The sequence below is a fragment of the Rhinopithecus roxellana genome, chromosome 12 (assembly GCF_007565055.1).
Source record: "Rhinopithecus roxellana isolate Shanxi Qingling chromosome 12, ASM756505v1, whole genome shotgun sequence".
Lineage (NCBI taxonomy): Eukaryota > Metazoa > Chordata > Mammalia > Primates > Cercopithecidae > Rhinopithecus > Rhinopithecus roxellana.
The window spans coordinates 113,075,942-113,092,150 of NC_044560.1; the positions used below are offsets into that span (position 1 = coordinate 113,075,942).

Below are 16,209 nucleotides of genomic sequence, written 5' to 3' on the forward strand. Positions count from 1 at the left end.
AACCCGACAGAGAGCCACTGTGCTGCACTACCGTTCCCGAACTCTTGCCCTACCCTCACATGAAGCCCAGCTTTTGGAGGGAACTATTCTAATAGACAGGTTCTGCATCTTCTGCATGCGTCTGCCCACAGGGAGTGTGTTCTGGCTGCTGTTTCCAGCTTGGCCTGTGCCTAGTTGGCTGAGTCTCCTCATGTCACGGATCTGATCTCAGAAGTATTTTATTTACACTCAGGAGGGGAAGAAAGGGGCTTTTAGCTTTCCCTAAACATCTGCAACAATAACTCAATCTTAGAAATAAAGTAACTGATTTATAGTTATTACAGGGAATACAAACATTATAATTCCGCTCTTCCATTTAAAAGATGCCTTTCATCATGTTCCTACTGAAACAGAGTGTTACTAAAGAGAAAGAACTTTGACGAGCATTTTTTATTGAACAGTTTTATTCTGTTTTAGAATAAAAACTTTGCTTTAATATTGTAAGGTGTACTGTAGGTATGCCATGCTGCCAGTTATTGTTGGAGCACAAAACGCCCCAGTCAGTGATTCAGAGGGCTGGGAAAACGCATGAACTCATACTTTCGGAGCAAGTAGAACTAGTATTTACAGTTTTCTTTCTTGAAATTGGCCTGGGGCATCTCAAACAGTCTACACATGTATTGCCATGGCACTTGCTTTGATGCTCTGAATGCCTCAGAAATGTGTTCAATATCATCATTTGTGGGTCCTCTAAAAGGTTTTGTTGTTAACATGCAAGCAAACAGCACTAAACAATATTATCTAAAACTATGGCTGCCAAGTACTGGATCTTAATAATGAAACCAAATTACAAAACACTGCCTTGTAGAGCTATACAAAAGATATAAAATTAAAATAAAAAATATCAACCAGCCTGAAATATTCCAATTCTCCTACAGTGCAGTTTCTATATCTTTATCACTACTGAATGTTTTAAGGAGAAAGTTAATAAAACAATCAAAATATTAGATAAAAATATTTAAATCTTTGGATCCTTTTATTCCATGGCCTTCATAAAAACACGAAAGTGGCCAGATTTTTCCCACTAGAGCTTAAAATATCAAAAAGATTCACTAGTAATTTATAATTAGCAATGAACTCTATACTGAGTCATCTGTGGGTCACAGGCCCAAGGACCAGTGTTGCCGTGTGTTACAGGCTGCCAAAATAAATTCAAGGACTCTGAATCCTCTTGAAATATGATAGAATGAGTCAAGGTATCATGACTAAATTCCAGGCATAATAGGAAAAACAGGTTCATTGATGCCTAGTTTTAAAGTCCTAAAAAAGGTGGGGAGGATTACTGATTTGAAAATACAGCTAAGTACATTCTCATCTATGATTATTTACATTTGTATACTGAAAATATCGATTATCTGGACAGATCCTGTGATATGTCATTTGCTACAAAATGAAGTTCTTATAATGAGCATGAATAATCAATCCTTTTTAGATAATGAAAGAATGTATCAAATCTTCATTTATGTTCCAAACATTAAAAAACAAAATCAAAAATGTTAAGCCTGGAAAACTAAGAAAAAAAGCCCCACCCATAATGCTGCTGCTCAGCACATCAACTTCTGCAAGGACACAGTATGTTTGCTGACTTTAAAACGTTTATTCTTTAAAAAATTAGTCGCTTTTTATACAGCTATACAAAGTTCTTAATGTTTCTTTGGCAATGGAATATAATGGAATTTTACAACTATATAAAAAAGTTACCTTTGCCTAAGAAACAGTATTTACTGTGTGTACATAGTTGACTGACAAAATTCTCTACCATCCAGCACCCTAATTAATTGACGAAATAAGCTACCTCATATTACAGGATTCCCCAAAAGAAAGGAGGAAAGAGATACACACGCGCGCACACACACACGCACACACACACACACATTACCTTCTGTGGCTCAAAACACAGTATCACGGCCCTATCTGCAGGCAACTTGCAATTGCCAAATACAATTTAGTGATTAAAAAAAAAACCTTTCAGTGATGAAAAAATACTTGTAAGTCCCACTGAAGTACTGCTTTAGTTTAACTATACATAAGAAATTACTTAACCTTCTGCTATTCCAAATAGATTTAATGCTCATGTTTTAAGATGAGCCTTCCACCCCCAAAAGTAACTGCATTTTATCTTTGAAATTAAGCGGAAAAACAAACAAAAAACAAAACCCAGTGCTGGTGACAAATGTACAGCGAATTCACTTCTTCATTCTTCGCAAAGACTGAAATCAATTTTCAGGACCATGAAGAGCTAGAAATTCACCTATTTTCAGAGACTTGTTTGTAGACTATGCAGCAACTTTGTTGTCTTTCTAAAAAAGAAAAAAAAATTTAGCTCATGTTCCAAATTATTGGCGTATTTCTTTTTACTTTGCTCAAGTTTATTTGAAATTATCCTTAAATATACCCCCCTTTTACTTTCATAGAAAAATCTCTCACTGATTTCCACGAAAATCTTTTTATAACTTCCATACTCAGTAGTACCTCATTGTTGACTGCATCTTCCAGTCAGTAGAGGTTAAAGCAACGGTGAACCCCAGCCCAAAATACAGGTGTACTTCCTCATCTTTGGTTGTTCTCTCTAATAATTTTTTAAAAGCCGTGATAGAACTTAAACCCTCAACTCAGTGGTCAAATTCATCAAATACAACTGTCAACATACTTTGAAACAAGTTTCATAAAGTCCCCAAGTCTTTGATGTCTTTACTAAGCAATAAAATACCCAGACAGTATAACATTTCTCTCCAAAATTTCATGCCAGGAGGAAGCAATGGTTTAAAAATCAATTTTAAAGGGATAACTTTTAAATCTAAAATAAGTTCTGAAAAGCGGAAAGCTGACTGGGGAATTTTTAAAAAGTAACCAGTGAGAAAGCAATAAAAATCTCAAGATTTCCAGTGAGACTGACCCTAAACTAAAGGCCTGTACAAAGGGTGGGAGCCAAGGGCTTTTATTTTCCTCTAGACCAGTTGCTACCATATACCTGATTTTTACTGCTGATTCTCACTCCAACTGTTAGAAACAGACATTTCCTAGGTGACTTAACTTCATCTGTGTATACAACACTAAAACATTTGCACAATGTTATTAAATTGAAATACATACGGTATGGCATAAGTTGACAGCAATGAGCTAAAAGATGAACCTGCTGTCCCCCACAAAGCCAACCTTCACACCTCCCAAGGTATTTTTTTTTTTTTTTTTTTTTTTGTTTTTTTTTTTTACCTTTCAGAAAGCAGTACGATCAGTCCAGACCTTTTAGGGTCCAAAAGCTGTGGTTTTCTGAAAGGTAAAAAAAAAAAAAAAAAAAAAAAAAAAAAAGAAAGAGATGGGGACAGGAGAGAGAGAAAGGAGAATATGAAAGGGCGAGAGGAGAGAGAACATTATGCTGAGTCATTCAGACACCTTGTTGTCTTTGGACCCCATCTGAAGAAACACAGATGCAATCTTTATCACCCACCATGGTGGCTTAACCTCCCTGACAGCAGCATATAAAACAGGAGCTAGTTACATTATTATTACTAGTCCTGATCTCCATTCCCACCTCAAAAAAGAAACCGGGGGACGGGGGACGGGAAAGGGGTGGGAAACACCATAGAACCAAACTTACCGTAAGTTTGTATTTCTTTCTTTTTTTTTTTTTTTGAGACCGGTCTTGCTCTGTCACCCAGGCTGGAGTGCAGTGGTGCGATCATGGCTCGTTGCAGCCTTGACCTCCCAGGTTCAAGTGATCCTCCCGCCTTAGCCTCCTGAGTAGCTGGGACTACAGGCATGTGCCACCACTCCAGCTAATTTTTAAACTTTTTTATAGAGATAGGGACTCCTTATGTTGCCCATGCTGACCTTGAATTCCTGGGCTTAAGCAATCCTCCTGCCCTGGCCCCCCAAGGTGCTGGTATTACACGTGTAAACCATTGCACTGGCCTACATTTCCAACATTACCCTTAAGGAAAATCAGGCCAGAAGTCAAGAGAGTGAGTTTTGGCTTTGTTAGCTTGTACCTCAATCACACAATTAACTTCTTGGGGTCCTTAGTCTCCTAATCATCTAATGTGAATGTGGTAGTGGAGAGATTCTAGTTTGGCTGATTCTTTTAAGGATTCTAAAACTTTATGCTTTTATCTTTACCCATGTTTTCATTAAACAACCAATCTTGTATATGCTTACCCCCAAACTACAATGACTCATGCTAATATAGCACAAAAAATAAAGCCAACTCATTTCATGAAAGCTGCGGAAAATGTCATCCATGTCCATCTCTGGGAGGAAGTGTTAGATGTTTCAGATATGAGTTTAATCTTCAGTGGTAAATTTCCTTTATGTGACAGTGATCACTCACCATTTTCTACCTTTAAAGGTGCAAGGTGAAATGATTTCATGATTTAGGAGGTGTAGGGCTGCTGGGGTCGGGGCTCTAGTGGCAGATGAAAGGGTTATTCAACTCTGGAATGAACAATCAAGGGCTAGCCACACTGACAGACCTTTGGCCTCACTGAAGGCTGGAGTGGCAAATTCCTAACCAACATGATAAGCAATTACTTCAAGCCCACTATGGCTCCATTGTTGAGCTGAGTGTTGTGGTGGAAAGAAAAGTAGAATACATATTCACTAAAGCCAAAAGGTTCTCATCTAGCTGGTGATGCAGAACAAAACTAAATACAAAAAATAAGGAATGTGAGTATATTCAAAATGTGTGCCAAAGCAAGCAGACCGCCACAGGTCAGAAGAGGAGGAAATCAGTGTAGGAAAGAAGAGAAGACAGAGCAAAACTTGGGCAAGGCTGTAAAGGATAAGTGAAAGAGGAGACCTGACTTTCAGCTATGTCTGCCTCCTACCAGAATGTAAACATCAAAAGGGCTGGGTCTACGTTGGTCAGCACCAATGCTCAGCATAGTGCCTGGCATATCTGAAGAATTCTGATGAATGGGGATGGAGTTGGAATCAAGCACAATGTGTATGTGAGATAACCATGAGGCAACCTGCTTGAATCAGATAGGTTAAAGGGTAAAGGTTAAAGGGTAATGAGGAATGAGGCCAAATACATCAAGTGGGATCCTCACGTGATTAAGAAGAGCAGGGACTGCAATGTCACAACTAAGCCTCCTAAACACTGGGCCATGCCTGAGGGTTCGCTGAGTCCATCACTCCCGGCAACACCTAAGCAGAGGCTGGACTATCTGTCAAGGATTGCAGGAGCGTAGGCAAAGATGCATGCAGATAACTACGACAATGCATTTTCAATTCTGCAATACATGTGACAGGAGTTTTACAAAAGGCTCAAAATGATAAACAGTGTGACATGGTATCAAAAAAAACCTTTGTATTAGTAAGCACATGGAGCACACACAGTTACTGCATGGAGGGTTTGTTTTTTCTTTCTTTTTTTTGAGACGGAGCCTTGCTCTGTTTCCCAGGCTGGAGTGCAGTGGCATGATCTCGGCACACTGCAACCTCTGCCTCCCAGGTTCAACGATTCTCCTGCCTCAGCCTCCTGAGTAGCTGCGACTACAGGCGTGTGCCACCACACCTGGCTAATTTTTAAAATATTTTTGGTAGAGACGGGGTTTCACCATGTTAGCCAGGCTGGTCTCGAACTCCTGACCTCAGGTGATCTGCCCACCTTGGCCTCCCAAAGTGCTGGAATTACAGGCGTGAGCCACCGTGTCCAGCTGAGATTGTAACAATTAGAACATCCCTCGGGTGGGATGGATGCCCTTGGGAAGAGTAAGCTCCTACCCTCTATAAGAGATACTGCAAAAGAGGTTTATGTTTTAACTAGGTCAGACCTCTCAGATGTTTTCCAACTCTGAAAGTTTAATGATCTTTAAAAGGTGTATTTCAGAATAAATGGTGCAACTCTTTATCCTCAAATGTCAAAACTAAGGGTCTGAAAGGTCATACTAGTAACTATTGCTATTATTCTCATCTGGATCCAAGTCTAATTTAAACATACTTTTTCTCAAACCAAGCTGACTCAATGTGGTCTTCAACAAGAAGTTGTCATAGGTTCTTCAAAATACAGCTGATCTGCCTTAAAGTGGGGGTAAAGACAGATGAAGATCTGAAGCCCAACTGGTGGGTTATCACGGTAGTTGACAGGGACATCTCAAAGGAATAAATGTGACGACATAGCAATAGGCCATAATCACGGATACCTCTAGTGCCTGGGCAGTATACCATGAGTCAACATGGAACACTGGGAGGAGGCAAAGCTGAGCTGACTGGAGAGAAGGAAGATGATGAGGTCAGTCTGAGGAAGGTTAAGCTGACAGCAGGACAGTGAAGACAGAGATGCAGTGCAGAAACATATAGGGTCCAAGACAGGCTTACAAAAGGGAGGATGGAACAAGCACCGTGGCTCACACCTATAATCCCAGCACTTTGGGAAGCTGAGGTGAGAGGATTGCTTAAGCCCAGGAGTTCAAGACCAGCCTGGACAACATACAGTGGGACCCTGTGTCTACAAAAAAATTAAAAATTAGCTGGGCATGGTGGTGCATGCCTGTAGTCCCAACTACATGGGAGGCTGAGGTGGGAGGACTGCCTGAGCCTGGGAAGTTGAGGCTGCAGTGACTTATGATCATGCCATTGCACTCCAGTCTGGGTGACAGAGCAAGACCCTGACACCCCACCCCCCACAGCCCTCCCTGCCAAAAAGAATGAAGAGTATTAAAAAATTAGGAAGAGTATAAATTGAAAACCTAGAAGAGTATTTTAAAGACTAGGAAGAAAGACCCCAAAGTGGGTGGTTGGTCAGTGTCAAATACTGCAGAGGAGTTGATGGCAAATAAAATATTTGTGAAAATACTACTGCTGAATTCTGTAAGCAAGGTGTCACTGGCAAACTTAAGGGCAGTAACAGTGATAAGCAAGGGCTATTCTGGAGTTCCTAAGACAGATTCTCCTAGCTGGAAAGGGGATTTTGCAAGTCAGAAGTCCTGCAACTGCATAAGGCCACCACGGTGAATGGCATAAGCTGGTGAGCTGAGTATAATTTTCGGCAGTCTTGGCTGCGATGGCACAATATCAAAGGCATCAAAATTAATAGAGCAGGTCCAAAAGCCACTAATACTGATCTCTTTCCAGAGAGATCTCAACAATGGCCAGTTTTAAGTACTGGGCAATGGAACTCCTGCTAACAGGTCTTTCTGTTTCCAGCTGCCTGTTGCTATTACAAGTGGAGCTCTGTACAAGATTTTGATCCTTTCTGTATAGCCTTTCCTCTCCATTACTTCTAAAATCAATAAACAAAGGTAGTTTACTGTTAACTGAGATAGTTACTATGCTGACTTAATGTACAGACACCTGTCAAAAGCTAAATTATACACATAAAGCTACTATACAGAGTTACAGAATTCTCTAGCAGCAGCTCCTGAAGGCCAATATATCGAAGCGTTTTCAAGTTCATGGTGAAAGGAGAAAACCAGGGAAAATGTACTGAGTTTTCCACAAAACCAAATTAAGAGCAGTAACTCAGGAAACAACTTGCCGGGCTCAACACCAGCACCGTCACTTACTAGCTATGTGACCTTTCGCAAGTTACTTAGTGTCTCTATACCTGTTTCCTCACCTGTAAAATGGGGATAATAATAGAACCTACCTCACAGAGTTGATGTGCCGTTTAAATAAGTTAATATGTAAAAAATACTTAATACAATGTCTGGTACTTGGTAAATACTATATAAATGTTAACTGCTATTAAATGTTAGAGCTTGCCCTTCCATTCTGGGAGGATGCGCTTTCTAGACTCTTTTGGTGTTAAAAGTGTATTCTGTTAACATGAAATAAAGGTGATACTATATTGTCCTTTTTTGTATAGTGTTTTTATACACACATCTGAATCATGTATATCCTCTACTGAAAAGTCAAAATGGAAGTTATTCTAATGTCCTCAAAACAATTCACCCAAAACAAAAACAAGCAAAAATGTTTTGAGTCTTGTAAAATGTATGTCAACCCCAAAGAATTTATTAACAAGAACACTTACCCTATATTCAAAATCTGCAAACTCCCGGCCCCCACGACCTCCTCTGAATCCACCTCGAAATCCTCGAGGGGCAGTAAAGGTACCACCTCTGCCACCACCACGCCCTCTGCCACCACGGAAACCAAGACCTCCTCTGCCTCTGTATCCCCCACGGCCACGGTTTGGACGAAGTGGGATTCCAAATGTTTCAGCATTTAATCTTCTTTCTTCAGCCCAGGTTGGTCTTCGTTCTCTATTATAAAAGCAAATAATCTTCAGCATATCAGGTTTAAAAGAATATCCCTCAGCCAAAATATGCAGTGCTATTCCCAAATTAAGGCTAAGTAATTACTAAAGCTGATTAGAAATAAGCATCTTGGCCAGGCACGGTGGCTCACACCTATAATCAAAGCACTTTGGGAGGCCGAGGGGGCAGATCATCTGAGGTCAGGAGTTCGAGACCAGCCTGGCCAAAATGGTGAAACTCCGTGTCTATCAAAAATACAAAAAATAGCTGGGTGTGGTGGCAGGCGCTTGTAATCCCAGCTACTCGGAAGGCTGATGCAGGAGAATCACTTGAACCTGGGAGGTGAAGGTTGCAGTGAGTTGAGATCGCGCCACTACACTCCAGCCTGGGTGACAAGAGCAACACTCCGTTTCAAAAAAAACTCTTATCACAAGTTGTCCAAGACATATGAGTTCAATATGTTCCTATAATATTCTGTTAAACTTCATGCGAACACATGACTGACATTAGTTTCTTACAAATACACCTGCTAAACATAGTAACAGCCCCAATATAATGGAAATTCAGATATAATGAGATTGGTAATTGACTTCGCTTTCCACTTAGCCCCAAGAGAAAAGAAGGTAAAGTCAGACAGGGAGGCCTTGTCTTGGGAAGCTAAGAGATGGAAGGTGGGCCCTTAGGTCCCCATTAGGTTGCCGGCCCAATCTCTGGACCCGATACCAATTAACCCAAGAAGTATCTGAATTGTTGCTGCTGTCATCCAGCCAATCGTGGGACTCAGAATTATGTCCATCTATGTTTATAACTGAAGCAAACAACTGCCACCAGAGGGCACCAAACTTCAGCCAGGACAAGGACAAGGACAAGCATAATCTGGATTGGGCAGGAGAACCACTAGAACTGTTAATCCTCATACTGGGTCCTTTAATTAACCTCTCAATAATTTGCCAATTTTCTGGACACATATTTACTACAGTCTGGCAGTTTTATGGTATCAGCAAACCTCAAAGTAGATTAGCACTTCAGTTCTGGCTTCATTTGAACTACAATGTAGGGGGTGAAAAAAAGGCCCTACTTAGATATTACCTAAATGGTTCTGTTTTAATTACTAATATTCAAATATGAATATATCCTTAAACAAAAAAAAAGTATATGGTTATTTCTTCTTATGAATGAATAATTTAGAACTTTAGCATATATTTTCTTTTAGCAAAATAAAACATCAAAAAATCAATTATGGCCAGGTGTGGCGGCTCATGCCTGTAATCCTAGTACTTTGGGAGGCTGGTCTTGAGGCCAGGAGTTCACCACCAGCTTGGGCAATATAGCGAGACCCCATCTTTACAAAAACATGAAAAAATTTAGCCAGGTGGGGTGGTGTGCAACTGTAGACTCCTCTACTGAGGCTGAGATGGGAGGACTGCTTGAGCCCAGGAGTTTAGGCTACAGTGAGCTGTGACTGCACTGCTGCACTCCAGCCTGAGTAACAGAGTGAGACTGTCTCAAAACAAAACAATTATGGTAGTATTCATTAAATCTTGTGAATTTACATGAAACCATTTTACACTTCAATCAACATCATAAAAGCAAAAGAACAGCTTTAAAGACTATACCTATTGTCATCACAAGAAATATTATCAAAGAAGGATTTAGTTTTGTCATAATAGCAATTAGGTCCAAGTGGATCTTCTTCATCAGCATTTCCTTCACTGTTTTGGGTATCAACTCCTGAGTCTCCTTTATCTTCACCATTTACAGGCTTCTCCTGTTTCTCAAGTTTATCTTCTAAGGACAAACAAAAGCACATATCATAAAAGTCAAGACAGCTAATCTGAATTACATAAAAACACCTAATCTGAGAAATATTCGTAATTCACAGATCAAATAAGATTATTTTCTGAATAGAAAAATCAAAGCTTACCTTTTAATTTAAGTTTATTATGAAACTCTCTGTCAATCTCTTCCTTGTTGAATTGTGCATTTGCACTTTCAAAGTCAAAGTCTTTCTCAAATTTCATTGGCCCATCTCGCCGAATACCAAATCTTCCCCTGCCACCCCGATGACCCCCACGCCCTCTCCTTGGAGCTGAAGGAGCACCTGGAGCTATGATAATAAAGAATATATACAAAGGACATTCAATATGTAATAGCTGGTTTAGCACAGATGTTGCTATTGTGCTCTTTAGATTCAACAGTCAACAAGAGAAATGCTTACAGGTCTCTATATATTTTACTGTATTTGTATTTTTTTATACAAAATAAAAAATTAAGTTTCACTAATATTTACGATGTAGACTGAGAATAGCTCACACAAAATTTCTAAACATCTGTATTTATGGAGTCCACACTCACGTGTGTTACTGACAGAGTATACAGTCAGGCAAGTATGGAGACTTCGGCACTAAATTAATGTATGCTCCTTGAGGGCAGGGGCATTGTTTTCTTTACTGCTATATCCCCAACACTGGCAAACTTAAGTGCCAGACACATAGTGGGTTCTCAAAATGTAGAAAGCCTTTTATGGAAAGAATAACAGGAACCAAGATTTATAGTAAGAAAAATAAACACTAACCGGCACAAATTTCAAGAAAATAGGTGTTATTTCCACATCACAGATAAAAAACAGACAAGCACCAATCCTTACTGACTCCGAACACTTCCTAATCCATCTTTACTGTGTCTCTCTAGATGGCTCCACATTATTCAAGCCTTCCTGTTATCTATACATTCTCTCTCCTCTATAACACAGTAAAATTTCAGCCAATCATATGAGACATCATAAAGCAATACAAAGCAGCATAATTTATAGTGAAAAACGTGGGAACCCAAATATCCAACACAAGAAAAAATGACTAAAAAGAAAAAAAAAAAAAAAACAGAGGGAAGAGGATTTGATGTTAACTGAAAAATGCAGAGCAGAAAGCAGTATGAGTTTAATTATCACAATTGCGTGAAATGCTCCACACATACTGACAAGGATGAGAAGTGACTACAGGGTAACAGACAGGTTTGTGCTGTTTGCTGAGGTTTGGCAAACTGCCTGGGTTTGAGAAAACAAACCACAAAACCCCACAGCAGCATATCCAGACATAAATCTAGATAAGTAGGATGTTTAAAACATTCACCTCTACTATTAAAAATGCCTCAGCCACAAGCCAGAATTACACCATAATCCTGTCTTAAAAAAAGTGTTTTGGGGCTGGGCGCAGTGGCTCAAGCCTGTAACCCCAGCACTTTGGGAGGCCAGGGCGGGCGGATCACGAGGTCAGAAGCTTGAGACCAGCCTGACCAACACGGTGAAACACCATCTCTACTAAAAATACAGAAACATTAGCCGGGCGTGGTGGCGCATGCCTGTAATCCCACCTACGCAGGAGGCTGAGACAGGAGAATCGCTTGAACCCAGGAGGCGAAGGTTGCAGTGAGCCGAGATCGCGCCACTACACTCCAGCCTGGGAAACAGAGCGAGACTCTGTCTCCAAAAAAAAAAAAAAAAAAAAAAGAAAGAAAAAAGAAAAAAAAGGGTTTTGGATAGTATAGATGTCTGCGTCTGTAAAATCTACAAAAAAAAAATCTTGAAGAATATCCACTGTTCTGTTAATGAATCTCTTTGGTGGGGTGAGTTTTGAAGGGCAATGAAAGATAGTATGGCAGTTATTTTATTTTGGGAAGGGAGCTCTTTTTCTGAATAAAAAAGGTAAAATATAATGAGTCAAATTAAACAAAATTCTGTATTCCAAGGCGTATGTAGTCCCAGCTACTCGGAAGGCTGAGGCAGGAGAATGGCGTGAACCCAGGAGGCGGAGGTTGCAATGAGCTGAGATAGCGCCACTGCACTCCAGCCTGGGTAACAGAGTGAGACTCCGTCTCAAAAAAAAAAAGGGGGGCGGGATATAAAAATATATATATATAAAAATGATGTAGAGGAGAAGTAAGAGTACATATACATCTAAAAATATCATATCTAGGTTTCTAAAACGAAGGATTATTTTTCAATCATTTTCTAAATAAGGTAGATTATACACTGCCTTTTCAATTTAGAAGAGCTATAAAATTATAATTTATTTTCCATTAATAAATTTGAAAATATTAATAAAACGATTTTGGAATGTATCACAAAATAGGTAAAGAAAATACAAAACCTTATTAAATCAATAATCATAAAAGAAAATTACAGCTCTTAACTGATTCAAAAACAGGATCTGGGCTTCATTTTTTTTTTTTTTTTTTGACGGAGTCTCGCTCTGTCACCCAGGCTGGAGTGCAGTGGCACGATCTTGGCTCACTACAACCTCACCTCCCGGGTTCAAGTGATTCTCCTGCCTCAGCCTCCCAAGCAGCTGGGACTACAGGCGTGCGCCACCAAGCCCAGCTAATTTTTCTATTTTTAGTACAGATAGTTTCACCACATAGCCAGGCTGGTCTCAAACTCCTGACCTCGTGATCTGCCCGCCTCAGCCTCTCAAAGTGCAGAGATTACAGGTATGAGCCACCGTGCCTGGCCTCTGGGCTTAATTTTAATGAGGAAATGTTTCAAACTTGTAACATAAAGATAGTTCCATTCCCAAAGGCATAGAAAACAATGAAAACTGATTTTATAATCCTAACATGAAACTGACACAAAACATAAGAACCACAAAAATAGAAGTCATAGGAAAATGTAAATATAAACGAACAAATCCTACTAGGAGGAAATACTCAAGAACATATTAAAAGACAACTGCCTGGCTGGGTGTGGTGGCTCCCGTCTGTAATCCCAGCACTCTGGGAGGCTGAGGTGGGTACATCACCTAAGGTCAGGAGTTTGAGACCAGCCTGGCCAACATGGCAAAGCCCTATCTCTACTAAAAGTACAAAAATTGGCTGGGTGTGGTGGCACGCGCCTGTAATCCCAGCTACTCGGGAGGCTGAGGCAGGAGAATTACTTGACCCTGGGAGGCAGAGGCTGCAGTGAGCCGAGATCACACCACTGCACTACAGCCTGGGCAACAAGAGTGAAACTCCGTCTCAGAAAAAAAAAAAAAAAAAAAGGCCTAACACTAGGTAGAATTTTTTTTCCAGAAAGGTAAAATTTTAAAAAATCTTTATTTTCAAGTAATTATAGAAAAGAAAAATTGAAAAACTAGTTCAGAGTGGCCCTTTGTGCCCATCACCCAACTTCCCAAACTCCAACAGTCACACCTTATATAATTATGGTACATTATCAAAACCAAGAAACTGACACAGGCACAATCTAATTAACTAAACTATAGACCTTGCTCAGATGTCACCAGTTTGTACATGTACTCATTTTCTGGTTTGTCTTTATGCATAGTTCTATGATGTTCTACCACATATAGATTTGCATAACCACCATCACAATCAAGATAAAAAACTGTTCCGTCACCACAGTGACACTCCCCTGTGCTCCTCCTTTAGAGTCACAACCCCCATCTTTCTTTTTTTTTATAGTAATTATGTATCATACATTTAAAATATTCTCCCTGTTGAGAAGCATAGGATATGACTTTCGGATCCAAGAACTTACCTACTTGTCTCTTGTTATCATTTCTGAGTTGCTCATTTTCTGGCCTTGAAACTTTGTGTACTTCAGCTATAGAAGAAGACATGCAAAGTGCCACATCAACTCAGGGCACATCATCAAAAACTTCCGTAGTTAGAATTACAAACAAACCAACCAAAAAATCCAAAACAAAGCCTGTGCAATGCCCAAAAAACAATACCCACACCACCAACACTTTGTGTCAAATTTGAAAGACCGAACATTCTATCACGTTCAGTTTAATTTTCTGGGATCATTTATATGATGTAAATCCTTCTAATGAAAATAAAGTGAGTGGAAAACATTGATCAGTCAATTAAGGAACAGTAAACAGCTAAAGTTCTACCTCGCCTGTGCTCCTGATTCTCTATTGCTTTTTGGCTGGTAGATGGCAAAGGCCTGGTTGATACAGGACTCCTTCTCCCAACAGGTGCTGGAGCAGGTAAGTGGGCCGAGGCGGTCTGCACTGCTTGTTCCATGGTTGGGCTTTTTCTCAAAGGGTCTAACTGAGGGCTTGAACGACCTAAAACGTAACCAAAAGATAAGAAACTACCCTATTGGGGATTTCAAAAATAATCTAGACCCTAAAAAAAATTGTCCAGTTTTATTTCTACCAATTCAAATCCTTAGCACAAATTTGAATTAATCCACTTATCAGACCAGATATTAAGAATGGTTATCCTGGCCGGGCGCGGTGGCTCAAGCCTGTAATCCCAGCACTTTGGGAGGCCGAGACGGGCGGATCACGAGGTCAGGAGATCGAGACCATCCTGGCTAACACGGTGAAACCCCGTCTCTACTAAAAAATGCAAAAAACTAGCCGGGCGAGGTGGCGGGCCTGTAGTCCCAGCTACTCGGGAGGCTGAGGCAGGAGAATGGTGTAAACCCGGGAGGCGGAGCTTGCAGTGAGCTGAGATCCGGCCACTGCACTCCAGCCTGGGCAACAGAGCAAGACTCCGTCTCAAAAAAAAAAAAAAAAAAAAAAAAAAGAATGGTTATCCTTAGTGGGCTTGTCATTAGGTTAAAAATAAAAAATAATAATAATTAAAAAAAAAAACTTCAACAGCTTCAAAACAACCCCCTCCCCCTCACAATTTTATCTGTTATTTCTACTTAGTGGAAGTTTACATTTAAAAAAAATTGCAGCCTGGTATGAGATTCCCTAGAATTATCAAAGACTATATTGTAGTCAGGTCAAACACAGGCTTTCCCCAATGACAACCATAAGACTATGGTAACTTGTTTTAATTTTTCTCAGTACTTTCTGTAGATGACTAAAACAATACCTTTACATCTATCTATAGGTACTATCTCTATTAAATTTCTATTATAAGAAAGTAAAGGGCCAGGAGTGGTGGCACATGCCTGTAATCCTAGTACTTTGGGAGGCTAAAGCAGGAGGATCGCTTGAGCCCTGGATTTCAAGACCAGCCTAGGCAACATGGTGACACCCTGTCTCTACTGAAAATACAAAAATCAGCCACGCATGGTGGTGCGTGCCTGTGTTCCCAGCTACTCAGGAGGCTGACATGGGATAGCTTGAACCCGGGAGGCAGAGGCTGCAGTGAGCCGAGATCGTGCCGCTGCACTCCAGCGTAGCTGACAGAGCGAGGCCCTGTCTCAAAAACAAACAAACAAACAAACAAACAAACAAATAAATAAATAAAAAGTAAAGAACTAGAAAGTTAGATAGGTGAAGTTCTTTAATGCTTTAAGGGCTTGGGTATCTAAACATAAAAACTAAAACGCCAGCAAAACAAAAAAACCCCAAAAACAAACAAACAAAACTCTTCAGATAATGACACAGTAGCTATACTCATTCCTTGCCTTTTAAAAGATCACTTGGCAAGTTTTTGCTTAATGTGGGGTTTGGTTGGGCGCAGTTGCTCACACCTATAATCCCAACAATTTGGGAGGCTGAGGTGGGAGATCACTTGAGCTCAGGAGTTTGAGACCAGCCTGGACAACATGGCGAAAGTCTGTCTCTACAAAAAATACAAAAATTAGCCAGGCGTGGTGGCACATGCCCATAACCCCAGCTACTCAGGAGGCTGAAGTGGGTGGATCGCTTGAGCCCAGGAGGCAGAGGTTGTACTGAGCCGAGATTGGTCCACTGCATCCAGTCTGGGTGACAAAGCTAGACCCTGTCTCAAAAAATACAAAAATAAAAGAGCCAAAACAAAAAATGGGACTTGTACTTATAAATCATATTTTTCCTTTTATGAGGCCAGAGCCTGGTCACAGCATGAACTGAAGAATGTAACATCGGGTGCTCCTATCATGCTTTCTGTCCTGATAATGTTTGCTGTAAATCTCTGCTCAGGCACTCACATCTCATACTTATTCCAAAATACAATATTTTGCTTAAAAAAATAATACCCATTTCATGCAAAAAATCCCCCAAACATGCTGCAAATGTTACTG

General features: G+C 40.2%; 1 protein-coding gene across 4 annotated transcripts in view; it reads right to left on the bottom strand.

Annotated features, from left to right (window-relative positions):
* Positions 1–411: 411 nt before the first annotated feature.
* LSM14A (LSM14A mRNA processing body assembly factor) overlaps positions 412–16,209 on the bottom strand; it is a 62,975-nt gene continuing 47,177 nt past the window's right edge. The window contains exons 5-11 of one of the 4 annotated variants that reach the window (XM_010359618.2): positions 14,132–14,308; positions 13,771–13,836; positions 10,165–10,347; positions 9,857–10,028; positions 8,015–8,246; positions 3,253–3,309; positions 426–2,339 (exon numbers count right to left, since the gene is read on the bottom strand). In XM_010359618.2, the coding sequence (XP_010357920.1) occupies positions 3,286–3,309; positions 8,015–8,246; positions 9,857–10,028; positions 10,165–10,347; positions 13,771–13,836; positions 14,132–14,308 (854 nt within the window). In that variant the 3' untranslated portion in view covers positions 426–2,339; positions 3,253–3,285. Of the gene's footprint in view, positions 2,340–3,252; positions 3,310–6,664; positions 8,247–9,856; positions 10,029–10,164; positions 10,348–13,770; positions 13,837–14,131; positions 14,309–16,209 lie in introns of those variants that run through there. The other 3 variants (XM_010359617.2, XM_030942417.1, XM_030942418.1) reach the window with 3 other exon arrangements.